The 25,274-nt window shown below is 56.0% G+C and overlaps 1 protein-coding gene across 4 annotated transcripts in view; it reads right to left on the reverse strand.

Annotated features, from left to right (window-relative positions):
• The window catches only part of GLI2 (GLI family zinc finger 2), a 216,288-nt gene that overhangs the window by 29,367 nt on the left and 161,647 nt on the right, over window positions 1-25,274 (reverse strand). For all 4 annotated transcript variants that reach the window (XM_051848775.2, XM_051848774.2, XM_051848776.2 and 1 more), the window contains exons 3-4: window positions 18,258-18,363; window positions 1,354-1,556 (exon numbers count right to left, since the gene is read on the reverse strand). In XM_051848775.2, the coding sequence (XP_051704735.2) occupies window positions 1,354-1,556; window positions 18,258-18,363 (309 nt within the window). The remainder of the gene's footprint in view (window positions 1-1,353; window positions 1,557-18,257; window positions 18,364-25,274) is intronic.

Raw genomic sequence — 25,274 nt, forward strand, 5'->3', positions numbered from 1 at the left:
ATCTCTACTCCAGAGCCCTAACTCACTGTCACCTGCAAAGTCATTTTTTCCAAATGCAGCAACACTCAGCAGATTGGGGATGAGGCTGAGGACTTCTCTCTGCTGGGGGTGGGCCCCTCAGCTCCGCCCCCCAACACATGCCAGCTTCTAGGCCAGGGTAGCGCCAGGAACCTGAGCAGCATGCGCCCGTTCCCGCCAGCTTGCTGCCAGCCGGGGCACCAGGAGCGACATGGAGAAGCCCAGGGCCGCCATTCCTCTCCGCAGGGCACCCCAGCTCGGGCCAGGCCAACCCGGGGACTGCGCAGAGCTTGGGGCTGGGTTTCAGACAGCACCGCTTTCTCATGGATGTTTGCAGGCCTGCAATCACTCCCTACAAGCAGGCAAGGGGAGCCCTGCCTGCTCTTCACTGGGAGACTCCAGCATGCTGGTGCCCAGAGCCAGGCCCCTGTGAGCCGGCAGGGCAGGATCGAAGTGGTGATAAAGGACCCACTCAGACTGTGCTTCTCATAGCCTCGGCCCTGGGGGTGTGGGCAGTGCGGGAGGAGGGCTCCCAAGTACACTGCAAATGCTCTCTGGCCTGGAAGTGGCTCTGGCCTGAGAGGTTAAGTCCCAGCTGGGCATACTGAAAGGACAGGCAGCTTTGTTGCTTCCAAGACGGGCACCCAGGCCATGCTGGGGACAGGGGTACATATCCCACAAAGACAGCATGGGTGGGGTCAGCTCCAATGTGCTGACCCCTGCCCAGGGTGCCTGTGCTTTTGCACAGGTGCATCTGTAAGGTGGAGACTACAAGTAGCACACTTCAGATCTGCACAAGCTACTCAGACGGGGAGGGGGGAGTCATCTGATGTCTGAGGAGGACCAATCAATTCTCTGTCTCATGATCTAAATGGAGAGACCTAAAGCCACAGGTTCATTCCTGGAGCCCCGGGGCCTGGGTTGACCTACCACAGACAGAGCAGAGAGAGATGTGGACAGCAGCCAGCCCTTCTCTGCCTTCCTTCTGCTCAGGAGCCCCAAAAGACACCCCTATACATCACCACCTTTATCTCACACCAGCTTCTGCAGACTTCGGTGTGTTGCAACCATGGCTCTCGTGCTAAAACCCACATCCACAGGCCCGTGCCATCAATACTATGATAAATCACAGATGCTTTGCATGCAGCTGACTTTCTGATGAGCACCAAAACCAACGGGCTTCCCCATCAGGTGAGGGGACAGAGGCGGAGTGAGTCACAGTGCGGCCATGAGCGAAGCTGACCATGTGACTCGAGGAACTAGGCGGCCTCAGCCCCACCCCCTGCCCAGCCCCAAGGCCTCAGCTGTCTCTCCTGGTCCCCAGGCCCTACTCACCATCAGCAGGGCTGAGGCCCCTGGCTGCAGAGATCATGGACAGTGTGGGGCTGCTGTGCACGGAACGGAGGTAGTGCTCCACGTGGGGGTTCATGTACGCGTGCGGGGCGCTGAAGGGGGACTCCCCAGGCCCGGCGGGGTGCGGGGAAAGCCGGATTAAGGAGATGTCGGAGATGACGGGGCTGCCGCTCAGGGTGGGAGGCCTGCAGAGACAGAAGATAGCATTCTCAGAAGGAGAGCACTCGCGGGCCCCCACATCCAACGCAGGCAGCTCTCGGGTCTCCTGTGCAGACGCTGCACACGCTGCTCATGGGCTGGCGTCCCCTGCTCACCTGCGGAGGAGAGTCTGGATACATGGCGGGGGGGAGGGTGCAGCCTGCAAGGTGCACACCGGTGTGCACCTCCAGCCGTCAGAACTCCTTGCACACATGATGGCTCAACCAGAGCCCCGGGCTCACCTGGCCACACACACACACACACACACACACACACCCAAGTTGCTTCCCCCATGCCTGCTAGGGGTTGGGCACGTGGAACATGGAAGGAGAATAGAACATGAAATTCTGAATACCAGGGTAAGTTGCAAAGAGCTCATGTCCCCAACAGAACAGGAGAGAAAGAGCAGGATCAGAGAGGCAAGAGCAGGATTTCGGCTCCAGCTGATGGCCCCGGGGGTGCTGCCTTTGGCTACAGCTCTCGAGGAAGGAAAAAAGCAAGATACAAGATGAGTTTTCTGTTTCGTTTTATTGTCCTTCACTTGAAAAATACGCTGTCTATTTGGTAATGATTTTAGATTCGTGGCAAAGTTACGCAGAGAGCATGCAGGGCCCTGTGTAACCAGCACCCAGTGTGCCCTCGCGTTACCACATTCATAGCCCTGCCTCACTTGCCAAGGTTGAGGTTGAGGCTGGAGCTCACTACTCCCCCACTCCAGCTTCAATCAGTGCCCTCCTCAACCTCTGTCCTGGTTATTGCTTATTTGAGACAGATAGAGAGCTCGCGTTCACTCTCCCCAAAGCCAGCAATAGCCAGGGCTAGGCCAGGGCCAGAGCCAGGAACTCAATGCAGGTCTCCCCACATGGGTAGCAGGAACCCAATTATTTAAGCCATCCTCACTAACTCTCAGGGTGTGCATTAGCAGGAAGCTATAGTCAGGAGCCAGAGCCGGGGTGCAAACCCATGTAGATGTCTTAACCACCAAACTAACCCACCTGCTCCACAATTGTCCTTTTAAGAGTGGTTTTAGGGGCTGGCACTGTGGCACAGCTGGTAAAGCCATGACCTGCAGTGCCCATATGGGTGCCGGTTCAAGTCCCGGCAGCTCTAGTTCCAGTCCAGTCCAGCTCACTGCTATGCTATGGCCAGGAAAAGCAGTGGAAGATGGCTCAAGTCCTTGGGCCCCTGCACCCATGTGGGAGACCCAGAAGAAGCTCCTGGCTCCTGGCTTCAGATTGGCACAGCTCTGGCCATTGTGGCCATCTGGGGAATGAACCAGTGGATGGAAGACTTCTCTCTCTCTCTTTGCCTCTCTGTAACTCTGCTTTCAAATACACAAATAAATTTTTTTAAAAAAAGAGTGATTTTAGAAATTCTGAAAAGTGCAACGACATCCCAGAGTCCCCAAATATCTATAACAGCTTCCCCTCCTGTTCACATCTTCCACTTGTAATATGTTACGACTAAGCCAGTAATGATGCAAGCTCAACTAAAGTCCATGCTTATTCAGATTTCCATCTAACAGCTTAGTCAGTCTCCTGAGGCTTCTGTTGGTTATGACAGCTTCTCGGATTTTCCTTGCTTTTGATGAAACTGACAATCTTTTTTTTTCTAATCAAACAATTATTTACTTAATTAAAAGGCAGAATTGCAGAGAGGGAGAGACAGAGAGATTGAGAGCCTTCAATCCCTAGTGAACATCCCAAATGGTCATAATGACTGGGTCTGGGCCAGGCCAAATCCAGGAGCCTGGAACACCATCCAGGTCTCCCACATGGGTACAGGGGCCCAAGCACTTGGTCCATCTTCCACTGCTTTCCCAGGTGCATTAGCAGGGAGCTGGATTGGAAATGGAGCAGCTGGGACTTGAACTGGTGCTCATGTGGGCTGCTGGCATCGCAGATGGCTTAAGCCGGCGGCCCCTATCTTGACTACCTTGAGGAGTGCAGGTGAAATGTTCACAGAGGTCCCTGTATTCAGGGTGGCCTGAGGTCCTTCTCTTGGGTGGACGGGGCTTGTGGCCTCATGAACCTCTGAATCCACTGAGCATCTTCCTTGAAAAATCCGTATTTTTACAACAGTTTCACCTGCCTCAAAGCCAAAATCTTTCAAACTGTGGACAATTAACCAGAAGGTTCCTATGGGCGGGGTGGCTCTGGAGGCAGCTGCATAAGTTCCCCTTGCTGACTGAGGCCTCTGGGCTTGGTCCCTGTGGCCTGGGCTGGCTGTGGCTCGGGTCTGCCCACCAGGAGGCGCTGGCTCCACTCAATACTGGGCTCTCAGCAGCTGCAGGCCTGTTTCAGCAGCATCCACTCCCAAACTGGCCCATCACAGTCCTACCAGGTGGGGAAGCAGCTGCGAAACCGCCAAGTCCCTGGGAACCACGTTTCCCAAGATTTCGTTCACAATATTTCAGAAAACAAGGACTGTCATGATTTTCTCTCTCCCACGCCGAGATCAGACACATCCGGATGAGAACCCCAGCTGAATCACACGTAGCTGGGCTAGTCATCCAACCTTGCCGAGCCTTGGTTTTCCCCATCTGTAAAATGGGGATAGTGGTGTCCATCCCACAGAGCTGCTGTGAGAGTGCAGGACCCCTGTCTGAGCCACAGAAAGCAGCTCAGCAGTGAGGGCAGTTATTTTGCAGATGCTCGGCCCCACCCCCACGCCTCACCCGAGAGTCCCTATGCATGCCGGGAGCTGCCAGAGCTGCTGACCGTGTGACTGTACCACAAAAGGTACAGTCTGATGAAGGCTGGGGAGCTCCGAGCCACTGCTTCAGGCCAGCGCCCAGTGGCCAGCTCCCTCCCTTCCATTCCCACACAGTTGTGTTACCGGCACAGGGGCCTGGACTGAACCAGGGACATGGAGGCCCTGAACTCCGGCACTTGGGCAGAAATTCAAAGGGGTGGCTTTGAGAACTGGAGGAGAAGGTAGCTGCATGAACCTGCTTTAAAAGGTGGCGCCATGGGGCCGGCACTGTGGCACAGCGGGTTAAAGCCCTGGCTTGCAGTGCCGCATCCCATATGGGCGTCAGTTCGATTCCCGGCTGCTCCACTTCCGATCCAGCTCTCTGCTGTGCCCTGGAAAAGCAGTGGAAGATGACCCAAGTCCTTGGACCCTTGCACCCACATGGGAGACCCGGAAGAAGCTCCAGATTCTTGGCTTTAGATCAACTCAGCTCTGGCTATGGTAGTCATTTGGGGGGTGAACCAGTGGATGGAAGATCTCGCTCTCTCTTTCTGACTCTACCTCTCTCTGTAACTCCTCCTTTAAAATACATAAAATAAATCTTAAAAAAAAAAAAAAGATGGTGCCAGAATCCCACATAATAGACATATATGTGCACGAACTCACACGGGTCAGGCCACAGTCAAGCATATGTGAGAGCCAGCCCTTCCACAAGCAGCTCGGTGTGGCTGCCACTCTCACACCCTGCCGGACCCCTCAGGTCAGTTCTGAGCTCTTCGGAGCCCAATGCTGCCAGCTGTCCTTACTTAAGTTTGTTTAGACACCCAGCAAGGCTCTCTGAACACCTGCTGTGTGCCCAGGGACCAGGAGGACGCTCGGAGCCTAGGAGGTAAAAACAGAGCAAGAATCAGGGAAACACAGAGCAGGGCGATGAGGACCCCTGCAAAGGGGGAAAAAAAATCCCCTAACTCTGCTTGGAGGAAGGCTTCTCAGAGGAGGTGACAACTGGGATGGGTACTGAGGGATGAATAGGAGCTCATGAGGAAGTGCAATGCAAATAAAGGGAGCATCAAGTGCACAGAAAGGCTGGAGCATACGCTGTGGGCGCAGGTGCTGTAAGAGACACCTAGGCACGGGGGCAGGGAGGGGGCACCCGTGATCAAAGCTCTCCATGCCCCTAGGGGTATGCTTGTGCAGTGCCCAGCATCCCAGGCCGACTCGGCTGCAGAGGACGCCTGCTCTTCCACACAGTGTTACCCCAGGGCGGGCTGCTTGGGAGGCTGGGGGCAGGGCCAGGGAGGGCCTCGCCTCACCTCGATCCTACCTCTTCCCTCGCTCCCCACTCCCACGCTGGGGGGGAGGGGGATGCCTGGCACAGCCCCTGGATGGGGTGGCCAGGGGAGGAAGCAGGAGAGGAGAAAAGGGAGACTGGGCAGACAAACTGAAGCCTGACCAGGTGCTGCCCCAAGTGCTCGGCTCCATGAACACCTAGGAGGTGGGTTGGACCCTCCTATTTTAAAGAGGAGCAAACTGAGGCTCGGGGAAGTCAAGTGACTCACACCAGCTTGCAGAGCTGTCAGCGGCAGAACCTGAATGGAAGCCTGGCCAGTCTGTGCTGGGGAAAGCAAATGGGACTACTGAGATCTGCGGGGGTCCACTGAGACTTCGCCCTGACTTCACGGCCCTGCTCGGCTTGGCGCTGGGAGAGGTGCGGCGGGGGTGGGGCAGCAGCCTGCACCGACAGGCTTCAAGGGTGGATGGGCTACTGCCCCGGGCCTCAGTGTCCCCTGCCTTCAGACTGGGGTGGCTGTGGGGTTGGATGAGCCACAGGCCAAGTGTGCAGTGTGAGACTAGCAGGAAACAGGTGCTGGCTGACCCAGCGCCCCTCACTGTTAGCCCAGGGAAGCAGCTCAAGGCGGGAGGGGGCCCAGCCCACACCTTCCAACATCACCATCCAGGCCCCTATGCAACGTGCTGGCCCAAGGTGACTGGCAGCAGAGAAAAGGAAAAGCCCACATGGGACTCCGACATGGACATGGCCACTGTGGGACTTATCGCCAACCCGCAGGGGCCTGAGTGAGTGTGCCCAGAGGGGCTGAAACACTAGGGAAGCTGCCAAGGGCTGTGGGGCTGCTGCCGGCTGCAAGGCAGAGTAAGGCTTTGACAGATGGAGAGGGGTGGAGAAGACGCACAGCTGAGCTGAGCCAGGGTGCAGAAGCAGGAGAGGATGGGAAGGAAGTGCAAGGGCACCCATCCTACAGTGCCCAGATGCTGACTCAGCGCCCCCCACCCTGGCCAAGGTCAGGAGCATTGCAGGGAGAAGAAGGGGCCCCATTAATCCCATTCCACAGACAGTGCCATTGAGACACAAAGTCAGCGTGAGGCCAGCAGCAGTAGCAGCAGCAGGCAGGACCACTGACTGGTCTTCACATGGAAAGAGGGACGTGTAGTCACTGGGTGCTAAGGGCCTAAATCCCTGTATGGTCCAGCACCTGCCTCTCTCTCTCTCTCAGCGCCCTGCCCACATGCGGGCCCTGCACCGCACCTCACGGCTCTGCCCCTAGATGCCTGCACCCCGATGTCTGCATCCCTGCATCTGGGGGGGAGCAGCTCAACTTCCTTTGCTGCAGATGCCCCTCGGCCCCACCCTGGGGCACCTGAGCCGAAGTATGGAAGCCCTCGGCGATGAGGGTGATGAGTGTACAGCACCAGCAAACTCACACACAGACAGTCGGCTCCCTGGCTGGGCAGCCCCAGGAGCAGGTGTCCAGCTTACAGGACCCCTCCCGGCCCTGCACACCACTGAGGGCACACAGCATGCTCCATGTGTGTCTGCTGAATGAGCGAATATATGAATGAGGCAGAGAGTGAGACCAGGGAGCACAGGCGTGGTTGCAGAAGACCTGCGGTCCACCTCTGGTAGCAGAAGACCTGCGGTCCACCTTGGCTCAGCTCAGCTCACTGCAAGCCGCCTGACTGCAGCCAGCTCTGACCCCTGATTCCTCATCTGCGGAGAACCAGGACACCAGGGTCTCCCAAAAGACACATCCACCTCCTAATCCCAGCACCTGAGGACCGCTTTGTGTGGACAAAGGGATTCAGCTGATGTGAGAAAGACCGGAACGCGAGGATACTACACATTAAATGCCATCACAGGGCCCTGCAAAGAGGCAGGCGGAAGGAGTTCAGACCCAAATAAGGGGGCCACAGGGAGTGGGGCAGAGATGGGAGAGAGGCAGCCAGGAGCGGGGCCACACAGAAGCTGGGAGAGAGAAGCACAGATTCTGCCTGGCCCCTCCCACCTGGGGGCGTGGCCTTGACGACACGTGATCTATGCCCAGGAAACAGTCCTGGAAGACTTCTAGTGGGTAAAGGTGCTCTCTCTCGCTCTCCCTGTGTGTGTGTGTGTGTCGGGCTGGCAGGGAGAGGTGTCGCCCCACGCTGGGGTGCTCACTGCAGGGGAGGGCGTTGGGGCGCTGCATTCTAGCCCCATGCTCTCGGGGCTCCCCAGCCTGTTTTCCTAGCCGGCGCCCAGATTACACGGTCACTGATTCCCCATAGCCGAATCCGCCCAGCACACAGCCCCGGCATGCCAGCTCTGCCCCTGAGCCCAGATGCCTACCACCCACCAGGATCACAGCACCACGGGTGGGGTCAGAGGTGCTCCGGAGCAGGGAGGCTGGGTGCCCGCCCCTTCAGCAACTCCGGGGCTCGCTGACCTGCTGGAAAGGGAGCTGAGTGCCCCCATAGCACTTGGGTGTCGGCTTCTGTGTGCCAGGTGGAGCGGGTGTCTCTTCTCTCCAGAGCCAGGCCCGCTGCCCTGGGCTCTGGCAACAAATGGAGACAGAACCCTGAGTGCCCCCCCCCCGATGGAATTTGGTCTCTTCTCCAAGGCTTTCACTTGTCAGCTTTTATGTGTTGTAGGCAGAACTGTTAACCCGGGCAGGCTCGCGTGCCACGTTTTCCACGCAGTCATTGAGAAACCTCCAGAAATGAAGTCCTTTCCAAAACGTGCCCAGGGCTTGCCCTTTCCCAGGACTGTAAGGCAAATTCTGCTGGAAAACTCTGGAGAACTGGCCCCACCCCACCCCAGCCTGCAGCCCAGGTCATTTTCAGTGCCAACAGCGAGGCAGCCATCTGCTAGGGCGAGAGGCCCTGCTCAAAGATGCTGAGGCCAAGACAGCCAGTCCTTTGTGGACTGTTCCTGTGGCCACACATCTTTCCCTCCACAAACCCATATTCCCTGAACTTGGGCTGCCAGTGGCACTGGGTGGGGGGAGCTCAGGGTCCGAGGCAGACTTAGCCAGGACCCCTCGTCCAGGCAGTGGGGCAGGTTTGCTGCACCAGAACAGTGTGGGATGAACGTTCCCAGGCCAGCCTGAATCCACACACACATAGGTCGCAGCCGAGCACTTGCAAGGTGAAGTTGATGCTGTGGCACGGCGGGTTAAGCCGCTGCCTGCTATGCCAGCACAGCACACGGCACTGGTTAGAGTCCTGGCTGCTCCACTTCCGATCCAGCTCTTTGCTAATGCACCTGGGAAAGCAGTGGAAGATGGCCCAAGTCCTTGGGCCCCTGCCCCATGTAGGAGACCTGAATGGGGCTCTTGAATCCGGCCTGGCCCAGCCCCAGCCATTGAGGCCATTTGAGGAAGTGAACCAGCAGATGAAAGATGTCTCTCTCTCTCTCTGCCTCTCCCTCTCTGCAACTCTTTCAAATAAATAAATCATTAAAAATAATAAAAATAAATATTTAGGGGACAATTGTGTCCATGTGGTTACTACTTGTATATCTTGTTTTGTTTTTTTTGCTTTGTTTTGTTTTGTTTTGACAGGCAGAGTGGATAGTGAGAGAGAGAGACAGAGAGAAAGGTCATCCTTTTTGCCATTGGTTCACCCTCCAATGGCCACCACAGCTGGCGCGCTGCAGCCAGCGCACCGCGCTGATCCGAAGGCAGGAGCCAGGTGCTTCTCCTGGTCTCCCATGGGGTGCAGGGCCCAAGCACTTGGGCCATCCTCCACTGCACTCCCTGGCCACAGCAGAGAGCTGGACTGGAAGAGGGGCAACCAGGAAAGAATCCGGCGCCCCGACCGGGACTAGAACCTGGTGTGCCGGCGCTGCTAGGTGGAGGATTAGCCTATTGACCCGTGGCACTGGCCAAACTACTTGTATATCTTAAACCTGCTTTTGTTATTCTTTTCAAAGGATGGCTGGCTGGTGGCAGCTCCATGGGAATCAGGCTGAGCCTAGGAAGCAGCGAGGCTGCTGGGAAGTGTCGAGGGCTCAGTTTCTTTCCCTCCCGGATCATCCACCGACTAGCCTGACCATGACCTCTATCTGCTGCCCACACTCCATCCAAGGCCCCCATCTGAGGGGCCTGCTCTGTGACAGACACATGTCCAATTTGGGGGACCCTCTGCTGGCTCTCTGCATTCCCATCTCAATCCCCGCACACACCCCTGGATTCAGCCAAGGCTGTCACTCCCTCCGCAGAACCATCATAAAGAAATCGCTGTTTTCAGCTGACAAAGAGCAGATTTCTTACTAACTAAACACTAATGTTGGGGTAGGGAAATCAGGTTATAAAATTGTGCCTACGAAGGAGGCCACACAGATGGACTTGGTTAAGCTCTAGCCACACGGTCATGGTGGTTAATTCCATCGAGCAATATGGCGGGAAGGTTATCAGCATTTTCAAACATCAAAACCCTGAAGGGTAGCAGACAGAGAGAGGAGAGGAGACTCATGGAGACTTGCGTCCCAGCAATGTGACGGGTCCACGTGGGTGCAGGGAGCCTGGAGGAAGCCCTGGGCTTGCACGTGGGTCCTGTGGGGCTGGAGAGGAGGCCCTGTGGGGAGCTGTTGGGGTTCAGGCCTGTCCCAGTGAGCTGGGACATTGGGGAACCTTGGGTGTCCTAGGAGCTGTACCCGAGCTGAGCCCTGTGGAATCCAAGGCTTCAGCACCATGGGTGGAAGTCAGCCACGCTGTCATGCAAGCAAGTGGGCACTGAGCCGAAGGCCTTGGAAGAAGGAAGGCTCGGTCAGACTTCACCAGCCGGAAGACAAGGCTTGGGGGAGGGCGGAGGGCCAGATGTAGTGAAAGCCCTTTACCTCGGGCCCAGTCCAGGGTGTGCAACGCCTCTCCCTGGTTGCCTGTCCACACCAGCCAATCACCCTGAGCAGTCTCAGAGATGGGGCGCTGCGCACGTGTCGTCCATCAGTGGGTGTTGTGACAGGGCCTCTCCTTTCCTGGTGGGCGGGGCTGGGGTCCAGGCTCCCCCTTGGCTAATCAATACTTTCCATGCCAGGGCTCCAGGTGTACTGGGCTCCCCTTAGCCACCACCCCTTCTCCTAGAGTCTACTCCCCCTACCCCCCTACCCGCACCCCTGGACCATATCCTGAGTCCCAGGAGGCAGCCAGACTGTACCCCTCAGCCCTGCATCCCCAGCGCCCAGCCTGGCACCACAGGCTCGGGGTGAGTGTTCTCAGATGAAGTGAAGTGACAATTTCCCTTTTTCTGCTTGGCTTGGGCAGGACAAACCCAGGACACCATCTACAGGGGGCACCCAACAGGCCTGACCACAGCTCTCTTCCCCAGGGCCCTGGGATGCCCCAGGGGCTGAATGCTGGCTACAGCGATGGTGACCTTGCCTTAATACATGTTGACCGAGGCTGGCAGGAGGGCCCCCAAGTGACACCAGCTACGACACAGACAAACGCAGCAACCATGCTTTAAGCTGAATGAATGAACACACACTGGGCCGTAGCCTCAGCTTCCACCCAGAGCGGAAGTCTGAAAGCACTCATCTCTAAGGCCGATCTGCCTCACCAGCTCCGGAAATTTTACTGTTAGGGATTCATTCCTTTGGGTGGATGCCTGTTCTGTTCCCAAGCTTGGGGGCAGGGTTTATGTAACATGCTGAAGTTCCAAAACCTGCAGTAGGACACTCTGAGGACAATCAGAGCCCAGGAAAGAGCTCAGGATTGGGGGGTGGGGCTCTCAGGTCTTACTTGCAAGCTGAGTGATTAGGGGATGCCCTTAAACCCTGGGAATTAATTCTGGAATTAATTCCTCTCTGAATTGAAGGGACATTACCCAGCGCACAGGTGTTGGGAAGACTGAATGTGACACTTGGGAGCAAGAGTGAGAGTGTGGTCTGCACACTTTACATTCACTCACCTAATCAGTCCTGACAATAACAGGTCCATGTGGGGCACTCTCATGTTCCCATTTCACAGATGGGGAAACTGAGGCCCAGAGCTGTTAAGCAGCCAACCCCAGAATATAAAAGGAACAAGCAGCATAGGATTTGCACCCAGTCCTGCCTTGTTCTGCCAGCATCCTGCTGGAAATGCCCAAGTCACCAAGGGCCCCAGAGGGAGAGGGGGAAGAACCAGAAAGCTTACATCCTGACTGCACAGGGCCTTGAGCCAGCTGCCCCTCCTCCAGCCCCGCTGCCGACCCACCTGGCTTCTGCATGTCACACCCTGCCTCCCTCTCCTGGCTGACCACACGGCTCGCTCGGATGCCTGGAGCCAGGTAGCTCTCTTCTGCGAGGGGCTGGTGTTCAGCAGAGATCAAAGACCGGCCGTCTTATCAGACACGCTCCTCATTAAACTTTAACATACCCGATTCCATTATGAATGAGCTATCTGTCCCACGCAGATGAACACAGGCCTGGCGTTGGGGGTCTGTAGCTCTCAGGGCCAAGGGAGATGGTAGCGGGGGTAGGGGGTACCCTCTAGGCCTAAACTGGGCCACTTGCTTGGGGCGCGTCCCTGGAAAGACAGGCAGCCATCCTATGCCTCAGTTTCCCCACTCAATATGGGGAGTGAGGGCTCTGCCTTCCCTGGACGTAGCAGGAGGGCACAGGCTCCTGCTTCTGCTCCTCAGCTGGCCCGACCCCAGCATCCCCCGCAGGCCCTGCCTGATGGGGTCTCTAAGGCTCGTTCCCATCACAGTGGGCCAAGGCCGCACAGGTAAGTGTCACTCACTTCTCAGGGAGCAAATTTTCCAGGCTTCCTCTCTCCTGCTGCTTAGAAGTCAAGTGATGAGCCACAGCAGGGGTCCCTGAGAGAGCTCCCTGGGAGGGGAGGGCAGCAGGCGCCCAAGTGGGTGGGAAACACGAAACCCCCCTGCTGGGCAAGGAGGGCCCAGCAGGCAGTGGACTACCCGTCGGAAGTCTCCTCCTTGGATGCCCACGTTTGCGGGGGTAGAAGCTTCATTGCAAAACACACCCAGAGCCAACTCCCTGTGAATCGGGACCCTGGGTGTGGTGCAGGAATCAAGGAAAACAAAAATCCGAATGTCTTTCCGCTCACCCCACCCCCTCAAATGGCTGGAGATGGAGTGACTCATCGGGTCAGGCCTTCCTTACGGAGCAGAGACCTTGGCAACAGCCACCATCACACACACACACACACCCCGCCACGGGCAAGTTCACGAGCTCAGCCCAGCAACAGTACTTTCTGAAGCAAAGGTGCACCCACCCAGGGGCTGACCACCTCCTTTCATAAGTGGGCACCAGGACCAAGCAGGGATTCTCTCAGGGGGCTCTGGGGTCATGTGCACCTTGCGTTACCAGGCGGGCAGTCGCTCGGGCACTGGAGGCCCCCTCCCCCACCAGCGGGCGTTCCCGTTCTGCCTGGGCCAGTGTGCTGATGTTGCATGACTTAAAGGCTGCAACCCAGAGCCACCTGGTCTGAGCAAGAGTCCCGACCACCCTTGTCCCCTTCTGCCAGCAAGGTGGCCTTGGGCAGGGCCTGCCAACGTGATGCCCAATAAGCATGGCCCAGGGCCCAGTGCTGTGCTATGAGCTGTCAGCTCTGGTCATGACTAGGATCCAGGAGGGGGGTTGGAGGTCACGGGTGACAGAGGTCAGGGATGGAGCCAGAAGGGGGAGAGAGGAAGGTGCAGGCCTCCCCATGGCTGAGATGTCCCAGCTGGTGCCACTACAAAGGCTGGCTGCAAGCTGAGACTGTCCCAGGCTTGGATCAGCTTGCGGGGACTCATTTGTGCATGGATAACAGGCGACAAACAGTGGTGGGCCTGCTCTCCTGGGTGTCACATAAGCAAGAGGTCCCCAAACTCTGACCCCTGAGTGCCTCTTAATAAGCAGACTCCCAGGGCTCACCTTAGCCTGGGAGCATCACAGCGCTAGGGGTGAGGGCCTAGGCCTGGGTATCTTTGAGACACACACCCAGCTGTGCAGACCTGCAGCCAGGGTTGGGAACTGCAGCAGGAGACAGTCTCCACAAACCCTTACTGGCTCGAGACAGATGGAACTGGTCCTATCTGAAGCCCCACAGCAGGGCAGGGCAGGGCAGGGCAAGGCAGGGCAAGGACCCCAGAAGCAGCCTAGGAAGTTGAAGGTCAACTCCAGCCTCCTGAATCACAAGCATGAACTTCTACCGTTCCCAGAGGACACACAGGTTAACTCTGGCCCCAGCTAGCCCAGACTGTGCTAGAGTGACTACATGCATGGGGAAATGGGGCGCTCTCGTGGGAGAACCCTGCCATACCACACCTTGCCTCATTACTCATGACACCCTGACAAGCCTACTTTTAAGAAACAGGGCCTGGGGTGGTGATGGAGGGTGGGAGCTTAGCATTAGCATCTTTTTTTTTTTTTTTTTTTTTAAGATGATGTATTTGAAAGTCAGAGAAAGAGAGAGAGAGAGATCATCCATCTGCTGGTTCACTCCCCAGATGGCCACAATGGCCAGGGCTGAGCCAGGCCAAAGCCAGGAGCCAGGAGCTTCATCCAGGTCTCCCCATGTGGGTACAGGTGCCCAGGCATTTGGGCCACCGTCCACTGCTTTTCCCAGGCCATTAACAGGGAGCTGGATTAGAGGCAGAACACCCAGGACTCGAACTGGCACTCATTATGGGATGCCAGTATCACAGGCAATGGCTTAACCCACTGCATCACAATGCCTACCCTGCCCCTTAGCAACTTAAGGCTGTGGGGAGACTGTAGGGAGCAATGGACCCCATTTGCAGCTGGACTGCTCTTTCACCCTGTGGTAGGGATTCTGAGAGAGGCAGGAGCGTGTGCCCATGTGGGTCCCCAGAGAACCCCACCTAGCCAGCCACACCGTCCCTCCCCTAGGAGTCTCCCTGTCACCCATGCTTTACATAAAACAATGCAGCAGCATGCCAGGAGGAATGGGCACTAGGATTTCCTCTTCCAGAACCAAGCAAGCATGGTTTGCACCTCACGGGGATGGGGGCAGGTCGCTCTGCAGCGGGCTGGGGTGTGGGTGTCCGGGTGGAAGTCATACAGGTGGGCTGAGGCACACGGCTGGCCCGGCCTCTCCCGAGGCACAGCTGCCTGCCTGGAGCAAGATGAGCAGCCTGTGACCCTACTCCTCTTCCGCCCAGGGCCACTGGGACAGCTCTGGCTGTCACCAGGACACATTTGCTGCGCTTTATCTGTCCACCCTTTAACAGTTCCTATGGTTACTCTGGAGGGTGGAGTGGGGAGATCCGACCACACCCACCTGGCCACCCAAAGGTGGATGTCCACATTCTTCAGTTGGGAAAAAAAAAAACCCTCCTCCTTCCTCCCCCGACAGCACTGCGTCTGCCCCACATCCCGCCTCCCCAGGCCACGGCCACAGGCCAGTCGTCTCTCCTCCAATGAGCCCTGTTCTCAAACAAGCAAGCAGAGGTGACCTCAGTAATAACGGTAATGACCACCGTCCACGGCACGCTTCTCAAGGGCCCTCAGTACCGCCTTCCTTTACCCTTCTCCACTGTCAGAAAAACAAGGAGACTAGCCGTCTTGCAGACGAGAATGCTGAGGTCTGTCAAGGCTCCTGCATCCCCTCTCCCATGTGTATTGCGGTGCCGGGTTCAAGGGCAAGTGCCTGGCAGGGCTGAGACACAGCAGCAGCAGCAGGCTCTGCAGTGAGGATGGCAGCTCTTGTGCGGGGCAGGGGGCAGGGGCAGCACCAGGCCTGGAGCCTGCATGCCCAGGACAGAGCAGCAGGTGCACCCACACGCTAAGTGGCCTTGTGACTCGGAGCAGAAGGCAGAGGCTCAGACTCGCCGCCGACAGATGACATCACACCTCATTTGCTGTGTGACGTGCGTGTGATTAGACACACTGGGCGCCAGCAAGGAGAGCCAGTTACTCGCGGGTTTGACGGATGGGCTGATCCACCCAGCTCCGACCACACAAATCACAAAGCCAGAGCCAGGGAGCCGTCTTCCTCTGTGTCCTGGGACTCTGGAGGTGGAGGAGTGGTTTTTGAGACCCCAAGGCCAGCCCTGCAGCTCTCGTGGTGTCTTCCTTCAGTAACTCTCCTGGGGATGGCACAGAGCAACTGGAAGGCCGCCCCAACAGGATGGGGGCGCCGGGAACAGGATGCTGCTGCCTCTCAGGAGTGGGACCAGGACAGGCTCTCCTTGCCGGGGTCCCGAGCCCACAGAGAGACCACACGGAGAAGCCAGCGCCTCTCTGAGCCTCCACACCATGAAGCTCATGACCCCACCTCACACGGCGATCAGAAAGATTTGCTAACAGCACAGCAGATGCCAGTGGCCAGCCCATGGCAGACCTGAGCCTTGGCTGTGTTCCATGCAGTGGTGCCATGCAGCCCACTGCAGCCTGGCAATCCCTGCTGAGCTACGTACGTCACGGTCCGCAAGGAATCCCCAGCCCAAGTTCGTGGCACCTGTGAGTCCCACTATGGTGAAAAATGGTCTTGGCGGGGGGGGGGTGTGTGTGTGGCAGGGCACTGGCCTGGATCAGACAGGTGGGCCCTCAAAGTCACGGCAGGTGTCCTTGTAAGAGAGACAGGGAGAAAGCCAGGAGAGCCAAAGGAGAAGGCAGTGTGAGCACAGATGCCGAGAGAAGGCAAAGTGGTGTGAGGTAGGGCTCCCAAGCCAAGGAATGCAGGAGGAACCCAGAAAAGTCAAAGCAATGGATTCTCCCATAGAGTCTCCAAAGGAACCAGCTCTGCCCACAGCTTGATCTTACCCAGACAGGAGTGACTCCAAGTGCTTGGGCCCCTGCACCCACATGGGAGACCAGGAAGAGGCACCTGGCTCCTGGCTTCATATCTGCACAGTGCCAAGTGTGGCGGCCATTTGGGGAGTGAACCAATGAAAGGAAGACCTTTCTCTCTCTCTCTCTCTCTCTCTCTCTCTCTCTCTCTCACTGTCTATAACTCTACCTGTCAAATAAATAAAAAAGAAAAAGAAAAAATCTGTGTGGGAGTGTGTGTATATGTGTGTGTGTGTCTGTCTCTGTCTTGCTGCCATTCAAATAAAGAACTAACTTAAAAATTTCAAACAGAATTCTATCAGGGTTTGCTAATATAACATGTTAAGATTTCACAAGTTGGGGGAAGCATATATAGAAAATCTTTCATGATTTTTGCAATTGCTTGTGGATGTCTGAAATAATACCAAAGTAAAATGGTAGAAAGTGAAAAATATCTTAAAAGGAGGAAAGTCCCAGCTTTGCTCTGTCTTGGGGTAGAGGGTCGGCTGGGGCACCTGTGCCGCACAAGGCTTTGAACACAGCAAGCACTTAGCAAGCGCGTCCGGACGTCACTCAAACAGGAGGTACGGAGGTAGCAGAGGCAGAACCTGAGGAATGGGCTCCCCATCCAGCAAACATTGACTGTGCACCTGTTGGCCAGCAGCAGCAGTAGACACAGCAGTGAGGGTGTGCTCAGGGCCAGCAGGATACAGGCGTGGGCAGAGATCACTCTGGGCTGATGGTGCAGTGGGAGTCCAGAGCCAGAGCTGCCACTGAGAACAGGGGATCACAGAAGCCCAGGAGGAGGCGGCTACTGTGTTGAGGCTTGGAGATGTCAGGGGAAGGAGCTGCCCTGGCATGCTGGGCCGGTGGCAAGAGCCAGGCATGGTGACACGGGGCAGGGTGATGTGTATTGCAGCCACAGACAGCACCTTGGCGTGGACAGGTGAAGTGGCTGGAGGGAGGTGGGATAGAAGGCACCAGGGCAAGAGGGTCGCAAAAGAGCCCCTGGAGAGCGTGGGGAGCTGCAAACAGGGTGGGCACTGGGAGAGGCCTGTGGAAGGGTAACAGAAAGAGTAAAAGGGGCCAAGCCTCATGTCGTGAACACCAAGAAAACAGGCATGGGCCACAGGCTCAGAGGCCCCAGACAGGCTGGGTTAGGCCTCCTGATGCAACACTGGTGAACATGACCTTTCTCTCCCTAAAGGTGGAGCTACAGAGAGAGCAGGAGAGACACACACAGAGAGATCTTCCACCTGCTGGTTCACCCCCCAAATGGCCACAATACCTGGGGCTGGGCCAGGTCAAAGCCAGGAGCCAGGAGCTTCCTCTGGGCCTCCTATATGGGTGGGAGGAACCCAAGGACTTGGGCCATCTTCCGAGGCTTTCCCATGTGCATTAGCAAGGAGCTGGACCAGAAGTGGGGCAGCTGGGACTCGAACTGGCGTCCGTATGGGATGCCGGCACTGCAGATAGCCACTTAACCAACTGCACCACAGTGCCGGCCCTTGAACACAGCCTTTTTATCCGGAAGTTTGAGGCAGAGAGCAGGAAAAGCATCCCTTTGAGCTTGTCCATACAGACCCATCACTCTATAACAGGAACCCTGAGACAGTAGGAAACACTGGAACCCACATACCTAAGGGCACCTTGTGCAGGCTCTGTGGCCTGGAGGGGACTGCCAGTTCATGGATAGGTAAGGAGCCCTGAATCACACATGGGTCCACCAAGGAAAGCTGGAACTTGACAAGTGCCGATGGTGTGTGTGTCGGGGGGGGGGGGGGCGGTGAGCCCAGCTTCCTTCCCAGGATCCAGACAGGTGGCAGCTGTTCACCTGTCACCCATTTCCACGCTCATGCTCATGGGTGGCAACCGGGCCAATCCCCTCGGGACAACGCAGATCGGGAAGGCCAGACACAAGGATGGAGGTGGCTGAGGCTGCAGGCAGGTCCGGGGCGGTGGGCAGGCGAATGGGTGGGCGGAGGAGGGCAGGACTTACCCGTGCACGCCGTGCACAGAGTGAGGCTCGTAATGGTACCGTCCCTCCTGGTGGCGCATGTCAACCGGCAAGGGCGCGGGGAACGGCGGCAAGAGGTGCTGCGGCACTGTGGATGGAGAGACAGAAAGAGAACTTCAAAAACTCTTCCCCTCCCTCAGCAAGCAATTTTCAAAGGGCTTTAAAGCGCGATGAATTTCAGAGCGAGAGCGGCCGGGACAAGGGGCTCCGAGTGCCCCGCGTTATCACACACCCACGGAGGGGGATGAATAAATAATCAAAGTCAGCCCGAGAAGCCTACATCTTCCACATAAAAGATCCCCAACCGCGCTCTTGACAAAGACAAGCAGCTCAGAGCTCTTTGAACTCGGGCAGATAACAGGCAGGGCCACGAAACCCGGCTCAGCCCGCAAATCACGGCTGACAGAGCCGATAGGCTCCCACCCCGCCAGCTTCTGCCCGTCCCGGCCAATGCTTCAAGTGGCCAAGGCAGCACCGGGTGACGGCACCCTGCTGCTGCACACGACAGCAGGCAGTTGTCTCCAGGCCCCCTGGGACGGGGCAATCGGCCTCAGGAAAGCCAAGTGCCACCCCGCTGCCTCGCTCCGCCTCGTGGGAAAGCAGCACCAAGCAGACATCTGCATGGCCTGGGATCCTCTTCCGGGTCAGAACCATGACTGTGGGCCCCACGCGCAGTAGCGGGCGCCTGCAGAATTGGGAAAAGCAACACGTGGGTGTCACTCATGGCGCTGACTCAGGCTCCCGTCTGCACTTGGCGGGTGCTCAACAAATCTTCATGATAATTGCAGGATACTCTTTGTTTATTTAAAAAAAAGAAAGAAAAAAAGAAAAAAGACATGCCTGGGTGCCCTGGAGGCAAACGTAATTATAGGCTTTAAGGAAAGGAGGCTCTTGAAAACGCAGCCCCACTGGGACCGGGCTCAGGAGTGTGGATTTCTCAGTCCATTCTCAGTCTGAAGGTCACAGGCCAGGGTGGGGGTGGGAAGCAGGGCTTTAGTAGCTGCCAGGACAACTGGCTGCCAGGCCCCCTGCTGTGGTGCAGCAGGTTACACTACCGCAGGCAACGCCAGCATCCCATAGGAACACTGGTTCGAGTGCCAGCTGCTCCACTTCTGCTCAGCTCCCTCCCAATGTGCCGGGAAAAACGGTGGAGGATGGTGCAAGTGCTTGGGCCCCTGCCAATCACGTGGGAGACCCAGATAGAGTTCCAGGCTGCTGGCTTTGGCCTGGCACAGACCCAGCCATTGCAGCCATTTGTGGAGTGAACCAGCAGATGGAAGATCTCTCTCTCCCACTCTCGCTCTCACTCTCGTTCTCTCTCTCTAACTCTGCCTTTCAACAAATAAATTTTTTTAAAAAGCACATTTTCAATAATGCCATTTCTGTACAAACAGATCCCAGTTATTGCAGTGTAAACATCATAAAGTTTTTTTCCTGCTATTCCAGTAAAATACACATATCTATGTATGTTGCATGGGTGGTATGTGTGGACTATGTGCATGCATGTGCCACGTACATGTGTGGTATGTGCATGCATGTGTGTATGTGTTGCTATTGTGTTTGTTGTATGTGTGGTATGTGTGTGGGTTGTGTACATGGGGCAGGGATGTATATGGCACATGCATGTGCACGCATGTGTGCAGTGTGTATGTGCTGGTATTGTATGTGGTATGTGTTGCACGAGACGTGCATGTATGTGGCATGTGTGACATGTGTACATGTATTTGGTGTTGTGTTGTTGCACATGTGGATTGTGTGTGGGCTATGTGTATGGTGTGTGTATGTGGCACATGTGCAGGCATGATATGTGCAACGGGCGTATGTGTTGGTATTGTATGTTTGTTGCATGTGTGGCGGGGTGTTTTCATGGGGCATGGATATATGTGGCACATGTGGCATATACACACGTGTGTGCAGTGTGCACAGGTATGTGTTGGTATTGTGCGTATGTGTGTTGCATGGGTGATGTATGTGGGTTGTATGCATGACACATGTATGTATGTGGCACATGTGTATGTGTGTTTGGTGTGTGTTGCATGTGTGGTGCATATGTGGGCTATGTGTATGAGGTGTGTGTATATGTGACACATGTTCAGGCATGATATATGCATGCACGTGTTGGTGTTGTGTGTGTATTGCATGTGTGGTATGTGTGGGCTATGTGCATGCATATGTTTATATGTTAGTATTGTGTGCATATTTGTTGCATGTGTGGTGTGTGTAGGGTTTGTGTGCATGTGGCATGTACATGTGTGGCACATGTGCACATATGGCATGTGTGTGTGTGTTGTATGTGTGTGAGCCAGGGCAGGTCCTGGAGGCCTGAGAAGCAGCATGGTGGACGTCACCAGCAGAGTGGTGCTGTGGCTTCTCAGCAGGCCCTGGGGTGTGGGCTGAGGGGCTTCAGCACTGCCCACTGGCCCTGCTGCTGCCCCTCACATGTGCAGGCCATGCCTGTCTCTCCCCCTCATCTCCTGGGACCCTCCAGAGGAGCCTGCTGTGGCTCCTTCTGTCGGGGTGTCAAAGTGTGAAGTGGGGTCTGAGCTGCAGGCCCTCCTCCCGCGTGGAATTCCAGCACCCAGTACACAGCAAGACCCCGGCAACCAGGCCTCTGAGCGCTTGCCCAGGATGCACAGGCAAAGGTCAAGGTCAGCAAGCAGGGGAAGAAGAGTCAGTCCCAGAGACCCCGAGCCCAGAGCCCTCTGCCCAATGCACCCAATGCATTTGCTGCACAGGAATGTTCTGCTGTTCCTGCATTCATGGATGCATCCATCTTGCATTCAGCACTTGCTATGTGGCAGGCAACTATTCTAGGCCCCAGGAATAGCATCACAACAGAGCAGCCCCATGGGAGGGGACATGTGAGGAACGAAGGAACAGGTGCATTTACACAAATATCAGGGAAGCAGGTGCACAGCTAAGCAGGAAACCTCGCAGGACCAGGGGGCAGACTTGGGATAAAGTGCAGGAGGAAGTCAGGCCCCTCTGGAAGAGAGGGTGTGCTGGGCAGAGGGAATGGCAGGTGCAAAGGTCCAGGGGTGTGGAGAAGGACTTGGTGATTTCAGCATGAAGCCTAATTTGCTTGGAGCTCAGGGGTGGATGGGGGTGGGAGACACAGCACAGAAGGTGGTACTCCCAGGCAGGCTGAGGGAAGGACTCTGGAATTTTTTCCTGAACAATTTGGGAAGCCACTGGGAGGTCCTGAGCAGGACTCACCTGCTCTGAGCAAACTTTTCTAAATGCCACACAAAGAATGGTGGAGCAGGGTCTCGCATCAGCCAAGATCCCAGACCGGCCCTGGCACTGGGCAGCTGTGGGACGTCAGCAGAGTTACGTCCTCACTCTGGTTCCACCTGCCCCTCGGTACATCAGGGAAGTTCTCAGATCCCTTCTGGCACAGTCCTGTGGTCCTCAAGAGGCCACCAGCTTCTCTGACAGTTGATCCCATCTCTTCCAGCCCATGACAAGTGGAGGCTTCATGAGGGACCCCAGAGCAGGGCACAGTCAAGGCTTCTGCTGGCAGACGCCATCTTTTAAATCCACACAGTCCACCAGCACCAGGCACCCGAGCCCAGCTGCATTAGAACATTTCCAGCGAACACATATGCACATGCAAACACATGCATACGCATACACAAACACATAAATTCATGTACAAACGTGCACACATGTGCACAAGCACGCGCATACATATACCCACATGTACACGCATGAACACATGAACGCACATATATACATAAATGAACACATGCAAGAACCTATATGCACACGCATGCACACATAAATAAATGAACACACATAAATGCGCGCACACGCACCGTATACATACACACAATACATGCACATGCACATATGCAGGCACACACACACATGCACAGGCTCTAGGGAGCAACATTTCACCCAAGATACATTGACAAATGAAGGCTGACCCTGGCTCACGCCCTACACAACCCCTGTGAGAGACTTCCCAAAGTGGATGCTTTGCTAGAGGGCCGCTCTGCCAGGCCAAGGAGGCAGAAATTCCCCTTCCAAAGTCCTGGGAAAATTAGGGCACGCAGACGCCCCTGACACGGCTGAGAAACTCGCAGATAAATGTGAACAGTGTAGGCGCTCAGCAGTGACAGCCTGCATGGGACCCTGCACATGTTGTTCTCAACCCAGGCTCTTCTTTAAGTCCAAAAAAAAAATGCAAACTGAATCCTGCCCTTCCAGCCGAAGGGAGGCACACGCACACACCATATGCCATTTCAAAGACACGGCTCTCGTTTTAAGTCTCTGAGGAAAAAATCCGAAAATGGGAACTTTCAGCCAATTAGCCTCCCCTCTCTGAAAACAGACGCACATTTGGTTTTGATCGTACACAGAAAGACCTACAGCCTGGGACACGGAGGATGGCGACATGATGGTGTTTCTGCACACACCTCGTGCTCCTCGGCAGAGGGTCCAGGGCAAGGGGATGCACATTGGGAGTGATCCTGGGGTAAGGATCTCCACAGCACTTTGAAAGGGGACAAGGGTCCTTGCCTGGAAGCCAGCTCAAATTACCGCGCCAACAATAAAGACTCCGGTGAGTCACTGGAATGAGAGCCAGGTGGGGGTGGGCGGAGAGCACAGACAGAGACTCAGGAGAAGCGGGTCACAGCAACGTGACCCGGCAGCAGGGTGGCTGCCCCGGGAATCCTCCCCGCGTGACGTCATGTGTTGCTGCCACTCAGAGGTGCTGCCCTATCCTTGTTGAGCAGCTGGCCCATGGTCCTGGGAGGCGGTGCAGGGGGCTTGACCTGAAATCCAGCATGGGAGCCAGAAGGTCTTGGTTCTGAATGCTGGGTCCCCTGGGATAGGGAAGCTGGGCAATGCGTTGTGTCATCACTGTTGGTAGCAAGAGGATCTGCAACAACGTATGGGTGTGAATGCAGAGGGACAGAGGTAGAGCCACAAAGATGAGACCGCTTTGGAGCTGCTGCTCACAGCCCACTGTGGGCGCCCACGCCATGTGCACCTGCCACACCCATGTGATCACTGGGTGACCATGCACGCCTTCACAGACCCTAGGCCAGGAGTCCTGCTCCTCCGTGGGGGATTCTCACCATCAATCACCCAACAAGAGCTCCCTATGCACCTGCTCTGCAAGGGGTCTCTAATGTGGACTCTGATCTGCTGAAATGAAGCATTCCAGCTGACATGGCTCTGGGAATCCAGGGGAGGGCTCTGGGCCCCTGATTTCTCTTCTATGGAGGACCCTGCTCGGAATTCCAGAGCTAATAATTAATTTACCACAATCCTTTACCTTAGAGTGCCTTACAGCTTAAGTGATACCCATGGCAACTCTTTTCCTTTAAAGCAGATGTAGGCCAGCGCCGCGGCTCACTAGGCTAATCCTCCGCCTGCAGCGCCGGCACACTGGTTCTAGTCCTGGTCGGGGCGCCGGATTCTGTCCCGGTTGCCCCCCTTCCAGGCCAGCTCTCTGCTGTGGCCTGGGAGTGCAGTCGAGGATGGCCCAGGTCCTTAGGCCCTGCACCCGCATGGGAGACCAGGAGAAGCACCTGGCTCCTGCCTTCGGATCAGCGCGGTGTGCTGGTCACAGCACGCCGGCTGCGGCGGCCATTGGAGGGTGAACCAACGGCAAAGGAAGACCTTTCTCTCTGTCTCTCTCTCACTGTCCACTCTGCCTGTCAAAAAAAAAAAAAAAAAGGCAGATGTGGGGGCCAGTGCTGTGATGTAACAGGTTAAGCAGTCACCTGCGACGCCAGCATCCCACATGGGTGCCAGTTCAAGTCCCAGCTGCTCCACTTCCACTCCAGGTGCCTGCTAATGCACCTGGGAAAGCAGTGGGGGATTGCCCACCACCCAAGAACTTAACATGTGGCCATTCTCATTGCTGACACTGTCAACTTAGGGCCAGTGTGAAGCAGGGGGACACTGCAACACTTGAGACAGAAATTCAAACACGGCATGTCCCGGAAGATGTGTGTTCTCTGCACACTCGCTGTACCCCCCCCCCCCCCGCCATGTGACGGGACGGGGACAGAAGTGGCCGTAGTTGTGGCTTGAGGGCTTCTGCGAAGTCGTCCCCGCCCACCACCATCCTGGACCTGCCAGACTCCCTCCCTGGTGGCCATGCCAATGGTGGCAGGGATAAACACGAGGGGGGGCCTTCTGCGAAGTCCATGGAAAATGCATATTATAAAACATCCGTGCACAGATTTCAATTTTTTGTACCCTAATACACTCATTTTTTTAAAGATTTATTTATTTATTTGAAAATCAGAGTTATTCCAGCCTTCATGCCCTGCTTGGTAAATTAAAACAAACCATCCACGGGCTGGCTTTGCGGTGCAAGGATTTAAGCTCCCAGTGTGATGCCCCATATCCCAGCATTGCTTTGAGTCTTAGATGCTCTGCTTCTGATCCAGCACCCTGCTAATGCACCTGGCAGGCAGCAGATGACAGCCCAAGTACCTGGGTCCCTGCCACCCAGGAGGGAGACCCGGATGGAGCTCCCAGTTCCTGGCTTCAACGTAACCAGCCCTTGCTGTTGTGGCCATTCGGAGGGTGAACCAGCAGATGGAATCTCTCTTTCTCTAACACTCTCACTCTTGCTCTCTCTGTTGCTCTGCCTTCTTAATAAATAAATAAATCTCAAAAACTAAAACAAAAAACCAGCCATCCAACTCTACGTGGAAGGAGAAAGGGAGGTTGCTTTGTGAATAAAATAGATCCCATGGCACCGTCATTGCGGCTATAATAAACCCGCAGGTACTCGGGCTGAGGCTGGCCAGAAGCTGGCGGCCTGTAGGGCCAAGATCTGTGTGGCTGTAGACGCTGGGCTTGTCTCACAGCCCACGGTACAAGACTCTGCTCTTTCCTCTTCCGGGAGTGGTCCCCACCCACTGCTCGAGAAAGGGGGAACTGAAGACTCTCAGAAGAAGCCAGAATGACAACGCCAGTGCCCAAGAACAGACAGGGACACTGCCTTCCTCAGGGCCTGTGCTAAGGACA

This window comes from Oryctolagus cuniculus, chromosome 3, assembly GCF_964237555.1.
Source record: "Oryctolagus cuniculus chromosome 3, mOryCun1.1, whole genome shotgun sequence".
Classification (NCBI taxonomy): Eukaryota; Metazoa; Chordata; class Mammalia; order Lagomorpha; family Leporidae; genus Oryctolagus; species Oryctolagus cuniculus.